Source organism: Dendrobium catenatum, unplaced genomic scaffold, assembly GCF_001605985.2.
Source record: "Dendrobium catenatum unplaced genomic scaffold, ASM160598v2 fragScaff_scaffold_262, whole genome shotgun sequence".
Lineage (NCBI taxonomy): Eukaryota > Viridiplantae > Streptophyta > Magnoliopsida > Asparagales > Orchidaceae > Dendrobium > Dendrobium catenatum.
In genome coordinates, this window is record NW_021318724.1 from 363436 (window position 1) to 380455 (window position 17020).

At 39.4% G+C, this 17020-nt stretch overlaps 1 protein-coding gene across 9 annotated transcripts in view; it reads right to left on the minus strand.

Moving 5' to 3' along the window:
* LOC110115753 overlaps positions 1–17020 on the minus strand; it is a 62353-nt gene that overhangs the window by 36095 nt on the left and 9238 nt on the right. For all 9 annotated transcript variants that reach the window (XM_028693327.1, XM_020849105.2, XM_020849106.2 and 6 more), the window contains exons 4-5: positions 10590–10754; positions 10118–10511 (exon numbers count right to left, since the gene is read on the minus strand). In XM_028693327.1, coding sequence (XP_028549160.1) covers positions 10118–10511; positions 10590–10754 — 559 coding nt within the window. The remainder of the gene's footprint in view (positions 1–10117; positions 10512–10589; positions 10755–17020) is intronic.

The following is a 17020-nucleotide window of genomic DNA, read 5'->3' on the forward strand; positions in this document are numbered from 1 at the left end:
CATTAAAAAAAAAAATATTCAAGTGGGAGTGGGATTTGAGTTAGAATAAATTACCCCTAGTTCACAATGAGACAACCTAGATATTTATGACCATTCTTTTATCACAAGCATTTGTCGAGATACGGGTTTTGTCAACTCCACTCATAGCATATAAAATATCTGGCCTAATTATTAGAACATATGATCTAGCCATGTAGTAAATTGGCCCAGCATTTATTTTTGTATTCTTTTTAAAATTTTGTCTATCATCAAGATATTGCCCTTACTCGACCCCTGGCACATCTCATGCAAGAGAAACCCATATTTTTTCGATGTTATCTCCCTCCTTTATCATTTTTAGAATTGTGATGGTCTATCATTACATTTAAAGTAGAAATACTTTAAACATTTTTTTAAAATTTCCAAACTTTTTCTAATACTTTTCTTTTTTTTTCTAGATTTGTCTTTATTTCTTTTTCACTCTTATTGTTCACCTTTTAATCCATTTTTATTCAAAAATATCATAAATATAAAGGCATTTATCAACCCAACAACTTACTCAAGCATGCATGCGCACAATGCGGTAAGAAGTTGCTCAAGGACATAATTAATTGCATCATTTTATAGTATTTGCACATTCTTCAAGGAAGTTTCATTTGACTCATATTTTCCAAAATAAGCATGCACATCATTTATGAAGTCACTGTAATTTCAATTTTCATTTTTTTGCTAGGACATTTATGTTTATTGAGATTTGTAAACCTACATAGCAATTAGGACAAGATGTGAAACTATAAAATTTTTGGGGTCAAACAAGTTTATCATGTGCATGGGACATCCAAGTATGGTGTTGCACGAGCTCCTGCTATGCTATGGACATCCAAGCATGGAAATGTTTAAGATTTTGCTTAACACGTCAGAGCTTTGTCAATATCTTCAAGCTGCAGATGAACATTTTAATCACTGGTATAATTGTAAATGTGGGTAATATGTCCTGTTTTGCATTTTGGTGGGTTAGTAAGTTTTTCGGATCACATGCATGACTTCTCGTGATATCCATTTTGAACTGAATTTTACTTTGTGAAGTATGTCCGCAACTTCAAGTTATACTAGTTCAACTTTTTCATGCCTTTGTTAACTGCACCATCGTTGTTAAATTGCAAATACTTTCCCATTTGTGTATATTTAGCTGCATTTTGTTCAATTGTCAACCTTTTAGTGTACATTTTTTTGTTTGCACGAGCGGTTAATTTTTGTTCGCTTAAGTTTTGGAGAATACTTGAAATAATATCGTTTAACTAATATTTTGTTTGTGTTAATGCCGAGATAGGTCCCATGAAGGAAGCATCCACACCTATTAAATAGGAGTATTTTGCATGCAATTTTCATGTTCAATTTCAAGTTCATAGTGTTCTAAGGGAATAGTAAGGTAATCATGATCACGATCATTGGCGAGACACCAAAGTCCATGCAAGTCCATTTGGTTAATATTTTATTATTTTTATAGGACTTCTTGTGAGTTTTGAGTGCTTCTTTTTTGCTATTGTTTGTAAGTTGATTTTGACTGAATTTTAACATTTTTGTGACACCAAGCTTAGTAGGTACCAGAAAATACAACCAGCCAACCATTAAAAAAGCGGACGAGGCATCCGCATTGAGTCGCGCCTGCTGTGGACAGCAGTCCAGTCGCTATTTGTTCACCGATTTGGGTTAGGTTTGCTTGCGAACTCAAGTATTACCTTAGGGTTACTTGCGAACTCAAGTATTTCCTACTAAATTGGTATCAGAGCGCCGATTTGGGACCGTCGGAGGCTGAATCCTGAAATTTAGGCGGAAATTTTTTTACCGGAAGAAGATCTTCGTGTTTCTTGGGAAGAGATGGCCGGGAAGAAGGTCGAGGTCTTGGAAGGCGAGATTGGTCAACTAAAATCAGATTTGGAGGGAAAGTTTTTTGACTTTCAAACTCAAATCACCTCCAACAATAAAAGGATAGAGGGAAGTTCATGGTGATGGAAGAAAGGCTGAAGAAACTATTAGAGTTGAAGATAAATCTTACGACATCGGAGAAAGAGAGACCACCGGAGGCCATGGTGTAGGAGGGAATCCGAACCCGTTTAGGCCGTTTAGGGAGAGGAGAAATCCGGAAGTGGAGGTCATTGAGGGGGAGGATGACATGCCACCTCTAGAGCAACTCTTTAGAGAGGAGATGAGTTTGGGAAATGACCAGAGGGGTACTAATTTCGTCGGGAGAATGGAAGAATTTCATTGCCGAGACGCTGATTTTGAAGGGAGAAGAAGGGAATACGATGAAGGGTTCGGGTATAATCACCGGAGAGAAGATCGTGACAGTTGGGGAGCACCTCCTTTTTGAGAAATGGGAGGTTATGGAGGATTCAGGGGACACGGGGGAGACCCACGGGTGAGGAAACTGAAGATGCGCCTTTGAGGGTGAAGACGGCCATGGTTGGATTTACAAGGAGGAGCATTACTTTGTTGTCAACGGTTTGACAGAGGAAGAGAAGCTGACGGCGACGGGATTGTGTTTGGAAGGAAAAGTCTTGGCATGGTATCAGTGGCGTGACAGGGGGAGCCCATCCAGAGCTAGCGAGAGTTCAAATATTGCTTATTAGAGCGTTTCCGAGCCGATGGGGGAGGAGACTTCTATGAGCAATTCTTTGCCTTAACTCAAGAGGGGACTGTGGCAGATTACCAGGACAAGTTTGAGTACTTGGCTAGCAGATTGGAGCACATTTCAGAGTCAGCCCTAGAAGGGAACTTCATGAAGGGGCTTAAACCTGAGATACGAACAGCAGTTAGGGTGCTAGAGCCGAGGAACCTAGGGAAGGCTATGGAGCTGGCGCAGTTGATGGAAGATCTGAAGAAATCAAAAAGAGGAGCTCGGGGGAACTATTGAGGGGGATCATACAAGATGACTACCACCTTCCTACCATCAAAAGAGCGTCAGGGAGTCTGAAAGAAGCGCCAAAGGAAAAAACTTGAGGGGGGGATGGGGGACAATTCAAAAAGCTGACAGAGAAGTAGATGCAGGACAAGAGGGCAAAGGGGTTGTGCTTCAGATGTGATGAGAAGTACATGCCGGAGCATCGGTGTAAGGACCGAACTCTTCAAGTTCTCCTTATCTGTGAAGACGAGGAAGACGAGGAGGGAGGTGGGAGCAAATCTGAAGAGGAGGAGAAGCTGCTCCTGGATGTGACAGAAGTCTCTCTGAACTCTGTAGTGGGATTCACTCTGAGCCACACTATGAAAGTGAAGGAGAGATAGCTGACCGTGAGGTGATGGTGTTGATTGACAGTGGGGCAACCCACAATTTTATTTCCAACCAGATCGTTGAGCGGTTGGGGATGGAGTTGGTGGATACAAGAGCCTATGGGGTGATGATGGGCACGGGAAAGGTGGAAATGGGTAGAGGAGTTTGTAGAGGGGTAGTGCTGAAGATTCAGGGGATCCAGATAAGGGAGGATTTCCTTCCCTTGGAATTGGGGAGTGCTGACGTCATTCTAGGGATGAAGTGGTTGCAAACATTTGGGGAGACCAAGATCAATTAGGGGACATTGAGGATGGAACTTGTGATGGGAGGAAGAAGGAGAACGATTCAAGGTGATGCTGGCCTGACCAAGGCTGGGGTATCTCTCAAATCCATGATCATATCCATACAAGAGGTGGGAGGTGGGAGGTGGATATCTGGTTGAGCTGCAGCGCTTGGAGAGGGTGAGTGTGGGCGATGAAGGAGACATTCCACTGGTGGTGTAACCGCTCATACAGCAATTCAGGGAGGTGTTACAGCCACCTCAGGGCTTACCACCACCCAGAGAGCCAGAGCATGCAATCATCTAAAGGATGGGGTGTCACCAATTAGTGTTCGACCTTACCGCTACCCTCAAATTCAAAAAGATGAAATCGAGAAGCTGATCAGGGAGATGTTGGAGGAAGAAATAGTCAGACCTGTCCTACTAGTCAAGAAGAAGGATGGGAGTTGGAGGTTTTGCGTGGATTACAGGGCGTTGAACAAGGAGACAGTGCCGGATAAGTTCCCTATTCCGGTGATTGACGAGTTACTAGATGAGTTGCACGGAGCAGTAGTGTTTTTTAAGATGGACCTGAAGTAAGGCTACCACCAAATCAGAATGAAGTAGATGAATATTCAGAAGACGGCCTTCAGAACGCATGAGGGGCATTACGAGTTCTTGATGATGTCTTTCGGGCTCACTAACGCCCCTGCTACTTTTCAATCTTTAATGAATAGGGTGTTCCGGCAACATCTCAGGAAGTTTGTGCTAGTTTTTTTTATGACATTTTGGTGTACAGCCAAACGAAGGAGGAGCACTTGGAGCATTTGAAGGAGATTATGAAGATCCTACAGGAGCATCAACTGAAAGCTAACCAAAAGAAGTGCAGTTTTGCCCAGTCTATGGTGGAATATTTAAGACATGTGGTGTCTTAAGAGGGAGTGGCAGCCAACCAATCCAAGATTTAGGCCATGCAGAACTGGCCAAGGCCTAGCAACATAAGGGAGTTGAGGGGTTTCCTAGGTCTGACTGGTTACTACCGGAGATTTGTGAAGGGCTACAATACCAATGCGTGGCCTTTGACTGAGCAACTGAAGAAGGACAATTTCTTGTGGGGAGAGGCGGCAACTCAGGCTTTTGAAAGATTAAAAAAAGCCATGACAACGGTTCCAGTGTTAGCTCTTCTAGATTTCAGCCAGACCTTTGTAGTGGAGACTGATGCATCAGGGTATGGCTTGAGAGCAGTGTTGATGCAGGATCACAAGCTTATAGCCTACTTCAGTCAGGTGCTATCGATCAGGGCTAGATTTAAGTCAGTATATAAGAGAGAGCTGATGGCCATCGTCCTAGCCATTCAGAAATGTCACCCTTATCTTTTGGGAAGGCACTTCATTATTCGTACGGACCAAATGAGTTTGAAATACTTATTGGAACAATGGATGGTGACCGAGGAACATTAGAGGTGGCTGTCAAAGCTTTTCGGCTATGACTTTGAGATCCAGTATCGACCAAGGGTGGAAAATAAGGCAGCCGACGCCTTATCCATATGTGTTGGGGAACTTCAGGAGTTGACAGTCTCAGTACCACTGATGGTTAACAGGGGGCAATCAAAGAAGAAAGCCTACAGAGTGAGGAGCTGAAGAAAATCAAGGAAGACTTGAGGAAGGATAGTAGTAGCCATTCGGGGTACTATTTGGAGGGGGAGAAGTTGATACATTATGGGAGGTTCGTGATGCCACGAACATCAGCACACATTCCCCACTTACTACAGGAATTTCACAGCAGTGTTGTTGGGGCACATTCAGGGATATAGAAGACATATAAAAGGCTGGCAGAGGAGCTTTACTGGAAGGGGATGTATAAGGATATTGAAGAGATGGTGGCAAGGCGTGAGGTGTGTCAGAGAAATAAATATATGACGATGGCACCAGGAGGGCTACTTCAACTATTAGCATTTCCTAACAAAGTGTGGGAGGAAGTATCTATGGACTTCATTGACGGCCTCCCCCGCTCAGAGGGATTCACAATCATTTTTATAGTGGTGGACCGACTTAGCAAGTATGCTCATTTTGTTCTCTTACGACATCCTTACACCGTAGTATCAGTAGCGTCAGCATTTATCATGGAAGTGGTGAGATTACATGGGGTTCCTAAGTCAATTGTGTCTGACAGAGACAGTATTCCTTATCTAGTTTTGGAAGGAGCTTTTCAAAATGCAGGGCACGATTCTCAAGAGAAGTACTGCCTACCATCCATGGACAGACGGACATACGGAGGTGGTAAACCGGAGCTTGGAAACATATTTGAGGTGTTTTGCCTCTGAAACACCGCGGATGTGGGTGAAGTGGTTACGTTGGGCCAAGTATTGGTACAAATCTCATACTATTCTGCTTCTCAAATGACGCATTTCAAGGTGATGTATGGCAGAGACCCCCCACACCTAGTGCACTAAGGGAAGGGAAGCACACCCGTTTCGTTAGTGGAGCAGTACTTGGAGGAAAGGGACAATGTGCTAGAAGAATTGAAGAAACATCTACAGATAGCACAACAAATTATGAAGAGACAGGCGGATTCACACAGGAGGGACATGCAGTTTGAAGTGGGGGAGAAGGTGTTCTTGAAGCTAAGCCCCTACAGACAGAAATCAGTGGCTAACAAGCGGAACGACAAACTGGCTCCGAGGTATTTTGATCCCTAAAAGATCTTGGGGAAGATTGGCGCTGTGGCGTCTGAAGTTACCCGCCTCCGCTACCACACACCCATTGTTCCATGTGTCACAGCTGAGGAGAACTCTGGGAGAGCATGCATTTAGTTCAGAGTTACCAGCATCAATGACGAAGGAGTTAGAAGTGACTTTAGAACCCCTGGAGCTTATAGGGGTAAGATCTGATAAAGAGGGCAATAAGGAAGTGTTGATTCGATGTAAGGATCTACCTGATTTCGACGCTACTTGGGAACCATTTGAAAGAGTGAAAGAGCAATTTCCCTCTTTTCACCTTGAGGACAAGGTGAGTTTTTGAGAGGGGAGTAATGTTATGCCGGCCCAGGAGGGGCCGGCTGGATCGGTCCGGTTCTACACCCGGCGGCCCAAGCCCCAGGCGGAACAAAGCAGAGGGGGGGCGGGATGCATAGTGGGCCCAAGCATGAGTAAAAATTAATATGGGAGAAAAATTTTGAATGGGGAGGGCTGTTTTGGTAATTTGTATTCCTCCTTTATGGTTAATTAGGTGCTTAGGAGGGAATTATGGATTATCTTGAATTTGAATTGTAATTTGAGATCTAGGGTTCTTTTGCTTTGGGCTCTTGGCATTGCTAGAGATTGGAGAGTTGTTCTTCCTCTCGGATTGAAGAACAATTGTATCTTTGCTATTTTACGCATTGTCTAGTGGAATACAAGTCTTGCTTTGAGTTTTCCTTCAGTTTTCCTCTGAATTTCTGCTGTTTTGCTGCTGTAAACAGCAGTTTGCTGTTGTTTTCCTGCTGTGGACAGCAGTCCAGTCGTTGTTTGTTCACCAATTTGGATTAGGTTTGCTTGCGAACTCAAGTATTACCTTAGGGTTACTTGCGAACTCAAGTATTTTCTATCACCTTCTCATCACAACAAAAAGGTATGTACAAGTGATGCAAGAGACACCATAACCAATTTTCTCCCCCATTGCTTCAAAGGCACACATGGATGGTTTGTAAAACACCTGCAAACAGTCTTTATGTCAACCACATCAAGAAAGATAAGTATGGATGTTTTGGCATAGTACCTACACAAAAAGATAATATAATATTATATAGTTTCTCTTAAGGGTGTAAGTGAGCCGAGCCGGCTCGAGCTTGACTCATTTATGGGCTCGCGAGTCGAGCATATCGAGTTCGAGCTCAAACTCGATCTCTTTTCGTAAATGAGCTCGAGTTCGAGCTTGATGAAGCTCGGCTCGTGAGCTCGCGAGCCAGCTCGAATGATTATTAATAGTTTTTAAAATAATTTTATTATATTTATTAAATTTAAATATTTTATAAAAATTAATAATAAATGTTGTTAGGGAAGAATGAGGCGTTTGGCGATTCAGTTGAGTTCGAAGCGGAATGAGGCGGGCAAAACTAGGCGGGCGACCCGAGTTCGAAAGGAACAAGGCGGCCATAACGAGGCGGGAGGTGGGGGCAGGCGGAACGAAGTCGAAAGCGGGCGGAAGGTGATTGAGTGGTCCGTTGTTTGCGGGAAGAATGAAACGAAATGAAGCAGTTCGCTGTTCGTGGCAGGATCAACAAGGCTCGCCAGCCGGCTCGAGCTAATTTACAATGGGACGAGTTCGAGCTTGCTTTCCAACTGACGAGCCAAGCTCAATAATACCATTACTCGACTCGACTTATTTAGACCCCTAATTTCTCTATTATGTCAAGAAAGACACGTACAAGGGCATAGAAAAAAAAGTGAAGTTGTTATGTACACCTACGATGGCTTGATGGATAAAGTTAGAGAGATTGAGAAATTGGTGGAGAGCGCGCGCAAGAGAGAGAGAGAGAGAGAGAGAGAGAGAGAGAGAGAGAGAGAGAGAGAGAGAGAGAGAGAGAGAGGAATAAAAATAAGAGGTTTGGCCTCTTGAAGGAGAGGTTTTTTCATGCCTTTATGCTTGGAAGGAGCAGCACAGAGGTATAAGAGTGAGGAAAAAGAACCCTAAAGCTAGGCTTCAAGCAAGCAGCTTTATAAGAAAGATTTATTTTTAAAATTATGTAATTGTATGTATGTGCAAACAGATTTTTACTAAACAAAACTTATATAAAAATTTAAAAAAAATGAATTTAATTTAATTTAATTTAATTTAAACTTTATCTTGGGTCTCAATGCACATAATTTGTGTTTTCAACGATTATAGACTTCAGAGTTTTGTATCAATTATGCCCAATTTGAAAAATATAATTTCTATGAATTATTTGATTGATTTTAATATATTAGATTTGGGCATAATTTGTGTACTTCTCATAGAAAAATTCATTACTCATCGTATGCAAGAATTTCCCACCAATGCATATGATGCATTTAATATCAACCATCAACAATCCATACAATTTGATTATTTATTATAGTTTATGATACAAAAATAACATTTAGGAAAGCACTCACAAGTAAAAGGATGTATAAGATCTATTTTCCCATTGACCCAAATAAAGATCCATTTTCCCCCCAAATAAGATCATTTTTCATATCTTCAAGTAAGTCCAAAGTGACTACTCCAAAATAATCAACCATTTTAAGCAATCCTACGAGTGTGGTGATGGTGAAGGCAATAGAATAGTGATGGTATGGAGTGTTAATTTCAGTGACAGAACATGAGGAACAGAGAGACAAGGCATGATTTTCGTGCAATGGATGAGTGTTATGCACAATGAGAAACCACAATGGTCAACACTGAATGAGCCGTGTCAACCACAAATCAAGTTGTGGGCAAAAACTGTGCTGCACGCAATATATGAGCGATGGATTAAAATGAGAATATTATAGAACAAGAGGAGTACAATCAGAGAACACGCTCAAGAACAGATGGGGTTTTGGCACAACATATATGCATAGGGGGGTTCAATTTTTAATTTCACTGTACCGATAGCTAAGCAGTCACAACATTCATACAACTTCTGTTGTGTATGATAGCTTACAAAATTATCGTCATGCTTAAAATAAATTTGCAATATAAGAATCCTTTTCCAATCAAATCCGCATATATATAGCAATAACAAATCTTAAAGAAAATTCAAATAAAAAATCTTCAAAATCACTAAATTTTGTATCAAATTATTGAAAATCGTGCCCCTCATTAATTTCCTTATCCTTCTCTTCTTCTACATCAACATGTAAATTTTTACATGGGCATTCTAATACAATAAAACGTAGTAATTAAGTCAGCGTAGCTCTCTCAAAAGCCCAATTGGCCATAGGCAATTACAAGGAGTTAAAGCCAGCCACAATAAACTTAAAACAGGCATGTTTTGTTGCATTTTAGGCCCATTTTTAATTTCGGCCAAAATTTCATATATTTTTATTTAATTTACTTTATCATGTTGCTTGATTTTCTTTGGATAATATTAAATTTGATTTCGAATGTTTGGTAGAATAGAATTTGATTTTTAGACAAAATTTTATATATGAATTTTGAAGTTATATTATATGGTCTTATCATTCTAACCTCATTTGTACGAATAGATATTGACCGCCTATAATTGAACATGCTATTCTTTATTATTTTTTAACCTAAAGAGTATTGCTTTAAGATTTTTTCACTATTTCAGGATGCATCAAAAACTCTTCAAATTTATTCATATTTAATAACATTTTTGTTCCTCATTTTATAAGCATTAAATACATCAAGCAAACAATTATGACATTAATATAGGAGTAATTTTTCTTCAATTCAATCTTTTATTTAAGCACGTCTTTGTAGGATCTCTTTGAGACTTTCTCTTTGTTTTTTCACATTTAATTAATCTAACTTACCTTGCCCAATTAATTTTAATTACTTGACATTCAACAAACATAATTTGTTATTCAATGAAATTATCCACATCCGTTATCTCATAACAAAAAACTTAGGATAAATTCTCCCATAAGATAGCTTCGATTGTCTTACCTCTATACTTTCACACGTTGTAAGCTTTGCCCATATTCTTTCCCTGCCAATAGCCAGCTGCAGTTGTTTCTGAAGAAGATTAATCCAAAATGAGATTTCTTCAACAGTACGCCCACCTTTAATTTTAAGACTAGCAGCTCGAGGAGCAAAATGTGATAGGAATTCTCTGCGTAGACCAATATCTTTCATAGAATCATAAGCCTTCTGTATTGGGAGAAAATCAAGAAGCGTGTCCATCAATCTACCAGTGGCATCAGGAAGCATAGACACGAATTGAGAACAAGAAATTTTCGCTGATCCTAGCATTGTAACAGCAGCAAGGCAGCTCAAAGCAAGCATAAGTAGTGAGAGGTCATTTGTAGCGCCTGATCTGGATGTCTTTCCTGTCGAGCATCTGGAGTGGGGGTTGGTGGTTAAAATTTAGCAAATCTTCTATTAAACAAACCTCAACATAAAAAGCATAAGAACATACAGTGTGGTTGCTGCTGTAAAGCAAGGATCCTTTTCAAAGATGTTCACAAAAGTAGTCACAACCATCGGATGTTGATGTGACCAAAACCATTCAGAAGTTGAAGGCTGCTTGGCAGACAATTCCTCATGAATTACACTCTCCAATGGAGCACACAGCCGGATCAAGCTGAAAGTTAAAATGTTCTGTCAAATTGATTAATATGATACTTTTTTTGTTTAGATTCAATTCAAGGATGATGTTCGACCAACTTTTATAAATGTGAGCAAAGTCGCCAGAGAACTTGGATTTTGCGGGAATTTTTATATACGCTATAAAAAATTGGAGCCCAGTGTAATGAAGACTGTCATAACCATGGGAAAAGTTCAAACATAATTTCTAAATATTTAAGTCAGACATACGAAAAAGTCATCTCCTTTACAGAAAAAGCACAAGATTCAGAACAACGGAATAATGACATCCCCGTGAAGAATTCTTCCAAGGAAAATTTAAAAAAGAAAAACATGGGCTCAACATTAGATAATACTCGGTTTACACTGCTCCAGCACTTAATACTCTCTACTATTGCCCCCTGTTGAAGACAACTTAATGATTTATATACAGGTTTTCTCACATGCTTATTTGCATTGAAGTAACACAATAACCATAAATTACTACCATCTTAAGATAATACCCTCGTTAATTTCCTAAAATAGGAAAGAAATATTTTCATTCCTTCTAAAGACCTATGGGCTGGCGGAAATTGCATAAAAGAAAACTGGCGGAGTACCAAGAGGCATAAATCTTGGGTTCCTGCAGCTGGAGAATAGCAAAGGATGGCAAATCCGCTGCAGCAGCAATGGTGGCTCCCTAGGTGGCTGGCTTGGCCCATGGATCGCTGGGGCAGCTTTCACCGCCCATGGATTAACAAAATAAGGCCAGTAGGTTGAGCAGATTTAACATACAGCTTTTGTATTTCTTTTGAGGGATCATATTCCAATGTTAGAAGTTTTTTACGTGCTATTACCATCATATTGTTTATTTTCTTTTCTCATTAGGCTATGGTTTATTTCGTCCTGCTTTTTACCCATTGCAAATCTGTGTATATAGAGCCAAGTTTGGGCAAAATAAGAAGTTTAGAGTATTCCTCTTTCTTCTCTCTCAGTTCTCTTTTGTTTCCTTTTTTCCATAGTGTGAAAGCAAGTATCTTTTTAAGCTATGGCCAACAATTACAATAGGTCCCTAATTCGTTATATAGCAAAAAAAGAGAAAAAATAAGTTCTCCCTCCACCTTACCAAGCCACATCATCATTCTGAAAGTCTTCATAGAGCATCTCTTTAAAATTATTTTCTAAAAACAAAATAGAAAGAAATTCTTAAAAATGATCTTGCTTGATCCAAATGGTGATTCGAGGAAGATAAAAGAATGGATTAGCTAAATAGTAGAGCTGTCAATACTGGACCCGACCAGAAAACCCGACCTGAAAATTTCGGGTTTGGGTTGACCCGAACCCGAAGCGGGTCAGTTTTGGGTCCGAAAAACCGACCAGTTTGCAAAATCGGGTCAGGTTCGGGTTGACCCGAAAACTCGGGAATGACCCGAAAAATCCATCTGCCCCTGCTGCCCGCTGCCCCGCGTTGCCTGCCTTACTGCCCCGGCTGCCCACGTGACCGCGTCCGCGCGTCGAATCGCATCGGAAGAAGGTTCGACCGTTAGAGACATCGAGCTGCGCGTCACCTGCGAGGACAATGGCCAGCTAACACAACATCATGCAAAATGGTTCCAAGCGCATCAACTATGATCGTAATCACTTGAATATCGCACATTCATGATATTATGTCGACATAGTTGGAACGTGAAAATTACCAAATAGGCACCTCCCATACTCAAATCGACCAAACATGAAGGAAACAGAGAACAATGAATATGGTGTCACGCAACTTAGGTTCGAAATGCCTTGGCCACAATCGATGTCCTCAAACATCGTCCGTTTTCAAAATGGATAGCACCAACGGTTCCAGAACATCGAAATTAACTAAAAAGTACGCTCATGTTGCTTGAGTTTCCCAACAAAAGGAAAACGAAAAATTTATCAACGCATGAGGCAACAACACAAAATCTGAGAAGTGTGCGAGAAATAAAAAATTTAGCCAAAATATCCATACATATTTCAATTTCAATATTTTAATTTCTTCATTGAGCATGTTTATTTCTTGTTGTAATTCAGAAATAGAGGAATGAAAAGATGTATATCCAGATTTTTTTGTCATTGGTTAGTATACTTCTTTTGTGGCGTGTATATAGAATAATCATTATTTAATGGTGTCATTTTTTATTTCTTTTTTTTTATATTTTATCTTTGGTCTAAAATTCAAATATTTGATCAAGAAATTTTATGAGTTATTCCTTTTGATATATATATATATATATATATATATATATATGTATATATGATAAAAAAATCTCACCAAATCTCATATCATTTGAATTACTTGTCGCATACTACAGCGTTGAACTCGTCCACTCAGTCTCTCAATTGCATCCTCATTATGCCCATCCCATATATAAATAAAATTTGAAATCCTAGACTAAACTTTGCCCCACTATCTCCCACAATCAATCCTCATTCCCCCTCTGGTTCTCATTGCCTTGCATGAGTCGAGCTTACAGCTCATTGCACGCCTCCACTTTGCCTCCCTTATCTTCGCACAAGCTCGTGAGCCCCCTCGCCTTCTCTATGAAAGTTATTGGTCTCACCTCCCAAACGCCAAACCTCTCCGCTCATCCTCTCTTCTCTCTAATATGGCATCCCAACCTATTCCGACCAACCAGTCACCTTCTCCTCCTTCCTAGCCATAGAAGCTGCCTACATCTCCCCTTCCCCCTTGCTATACGATCCAATCCTCACGAAACTACAGCCACCATGATCAGCATAACCCCCTCAATCCCTTCTCTCTTTGAACAGAGAGAAAAATCTCTCTCTCTCTCTCTCTAGCTTCTCCCCCTCTATTTTCCACTATAACTTTCTATCTCTAAATAGAGAAAGAAAATCTTTCTTTCTTTTTCTCTCTTTTATTATCACTCTCTCATTATCTTTATCTCTCTAAGCAAAGAGATAACTCACTCACTCCAACACTCTGTATCTCTCTTCCAGTCCCCTTTGTCACTTTCTCACTCTCATTTCATTTTCCAAAAAAAAAAAATGAAATGAAATTTTTTATGTATTTGATCTCGTCGCAAGTTCTCGTATCTATCTTGTGATGCGACGGGTGAGCCCTATGAGCGCTTCCGTTAACACGATGAGAAAAAATATATTGTTTTGAAAATTTCTCATAAATGTATCTCATGCACGTCTTTCTTTAAACTATGAGGTTTTTAAAATTCCGACCAAAATGTCTTCGGACCAACCATGCATGTTTTTCTTGGCTTATTGGGCAAGCCTAGACTCCCCATAGATACCCCTCCTATGTAGGGAGATACCAAGAGGCTACAGGACTTTAGATTGAAAGAACTTGAAATAACAACACACATAGGACTTCTGAACATGAATGCATTTAAATTAAAATAAAAAAAAAATATAAAAGAGGGCGGCAAAATGAAATTTCAAAATGAGAAAAAAAATGCCATTAATAATAAATTGAGCAAGCCTTACAAGGGACTTATAATGAATGTTGCATCGTACCTACATGCATAACTAGAACCTCACTCCTAGGAACAATTATTACGTCCTCTGATCGGACGTAGAGCTACGTTCGGCCGCCAATAACATGTCGCCACGTGCTCTTACTCTAAACCGCGCGGCCCGACGACTTGACCCGGAGCGGTACCCGGGAATGCTATGTTCGCGATTTTCTCGGTATTGCTCGGTATTTGCTAGGTATTGCTTTGCAAAAATGAGAAATACCGCTCTGTGAAGACCAATACCATGCAAATACCGAGTAGTACCGAGTTTTTACAACTCGGTACAACTCAGTATTTGCTATGTATTGCTAGGGATTTGCTCGGTATTGCTAGGTATTTGCTCGGTATTGCTAGAAAAAACTCAGTACAACTCGGTACAACTCAGTATTTGCTCGGTATTGCTAGGTATTTGCTCGGTATTGCTAGGGATTTGCTCGGTATTGCTAGAAAAAACTAGGTACAACTTGGTATTTGCTCAGTATTGCTAGGTATTTGAAATATATCCAAAAGGTGATGGGATGTTGTTCGGCTCGTCAAGGATTTAAAAAAACGCACGCGCGAGAACCCAAAAAACAGCGGGTCGGGTCGGCGATTTTTCTTCATGCTACGTGGCGCTAAAATATTGGTGGCCGAACGTAGATGAGCGTACGTTCACCGGACCGAATAAAAGTTCCACTCCTAGGGCCATCAAGAACAGCTCAAAACTTTCAAAAATCCACAAAATGAGCTTGAATGGCCAAAATAAATAAGGAAATCCCCCTATATATAACAAGAAATTTGATTAAGTGTAAGACCTACTACATTAAAGTCCAACCACGCAAAACTAAAAAATTGACAATATGAAAAGATTCTAATTCATCACAAATGCCACTGAATACACAACACATACAAGCAAGTGGATGGAGGGCATTTTTTAAAACTTCAATATGAAATTTTGCATGCATTTCAACGACAAATATTTACAAAAGTAATTAAAATTCGAGTATTTTCAAATCATACACACATCATAACATAACTTTCAAATTCAAGTGTAACCACCTCAAGAAGCTTGCCACTACATCAAGAATCATGTAACTGCCTCGAGAAGCATGACATAATCTTAAGAAGTATGCAGTTGACTCAAGAAGTATATAATCACTCTGAGAAGCGTGCCAATGTGGTAAAATCATGCAAATACATCATGTAAATGTGATCAAAAGATGTGCTAACGCACAAAAAAGGTGCACTGAAAAACAAGCAAGTGCGCTAGGCAAATATGTCAAAAATGTATAAAATGTGAAAATGCACAACATACACTGTACAAATGCACCATCTATATGTATCAAAAAGCACGCAAATGTATCGTGAAATATTCAAGTGTGCCTTACAAATGCATCAAAAAGAGAGCACGATTTATCAAATCACCAAAAAAATTTCAACCTCGTGTGCTCTGATAAGTATTTTAAAAAGCTAAACACAATGTGTAAAGTACAACACAGACCAAAATTAAGCAGGAGGCAAGTTCAACCCACTCCAAGAATCATGTAACCTTTTTTGAAAAATGATCAACTATTTTAAAAAATTCACAAACTCTCTTTCAAGGGCAAATTCAAGCTCTCATTTTATGCAATGTTCTTGAACAGGTCGCCTTGCCTATAAGATAAGATTGTAAGTCTCATTTTTTTTAAGTTTGATACTTCATCTCCCTAAGAATGGAATAGACAAAACTCCCACCTCTCAAAAAATTACTGCAATACTAATTGAAATAAAATTTTCTAATCGAGCAAATTTGCAATTAAACATTTGAGCGTGATGCTCACAATGATATTTTGTCCTACAAATGCAACTTCAAATATTGATCACTAAGCCGACCCTCTGCAAGCAAGCTAACAAAGTTGAAAAAATCAAAAAAGCAATAAAATTAAATTATTCAATCACACCAATTATGGCAGCACTAATAGAAAATATCAATCAGATGGAGTTATTTCTTTCAAAATGCCCCAATCTCAATACAAATCACTTTGAGAACACATCTAGATAAAAATCTAAAAATTTCAAAAAATAATAATAAAATCTAAAAATCCATAAGTGAATTTTATACCCTAAAACTTATGGAAAAATGTATTCACCCTCTACAACTGCATGTCGAGGTTGATAAAATTAAGAATGATCTTAACTTGCAAAGAGCCACTATCTTGACAAGCATACTATTATGCTCATAAACTATCTCTCGCCAATAAAGATATGGCATATAACATCTAACCGATATATTGCCAACAAATGATACCGTAGATAAATGTTTAAGACTGAGGCATTCTGAACAAATTGTTTCATCACAAAATAACAACATTATACTAGTGTCACATCCGGAGCATGTAAATTCCACGATAGCTTATAAATTCTTAAGTTATAAATCATAGGGTACATATAATTGAGAATAAAGTCCCCTATTATCTAGGATCAACCTAAATTCATCTCCATAGACAAACTTTCACCTTATGTTTATACGATTCACTTGGATGACTCAAATCATCGTTGCTGACAAGAATCATTCGGTCATATATAATTGACAACCTGCTCTGACTAAATAGACCAAGGATCATAACAACTTAGGATGATGAAATCATGGGATCTTGCTCAGGTTCATAATCATTTTTCCCACCATCCGCTTGAAGTTTTCGATGACAAAATTCCTCATCCTAAGCCAATTTCCTTATATTCTATGCTAAGCACTAAGCATCTAACAAGTAACCTAAATTGAAAGCTCCCACTTATCATCGGAAGAGATAATATT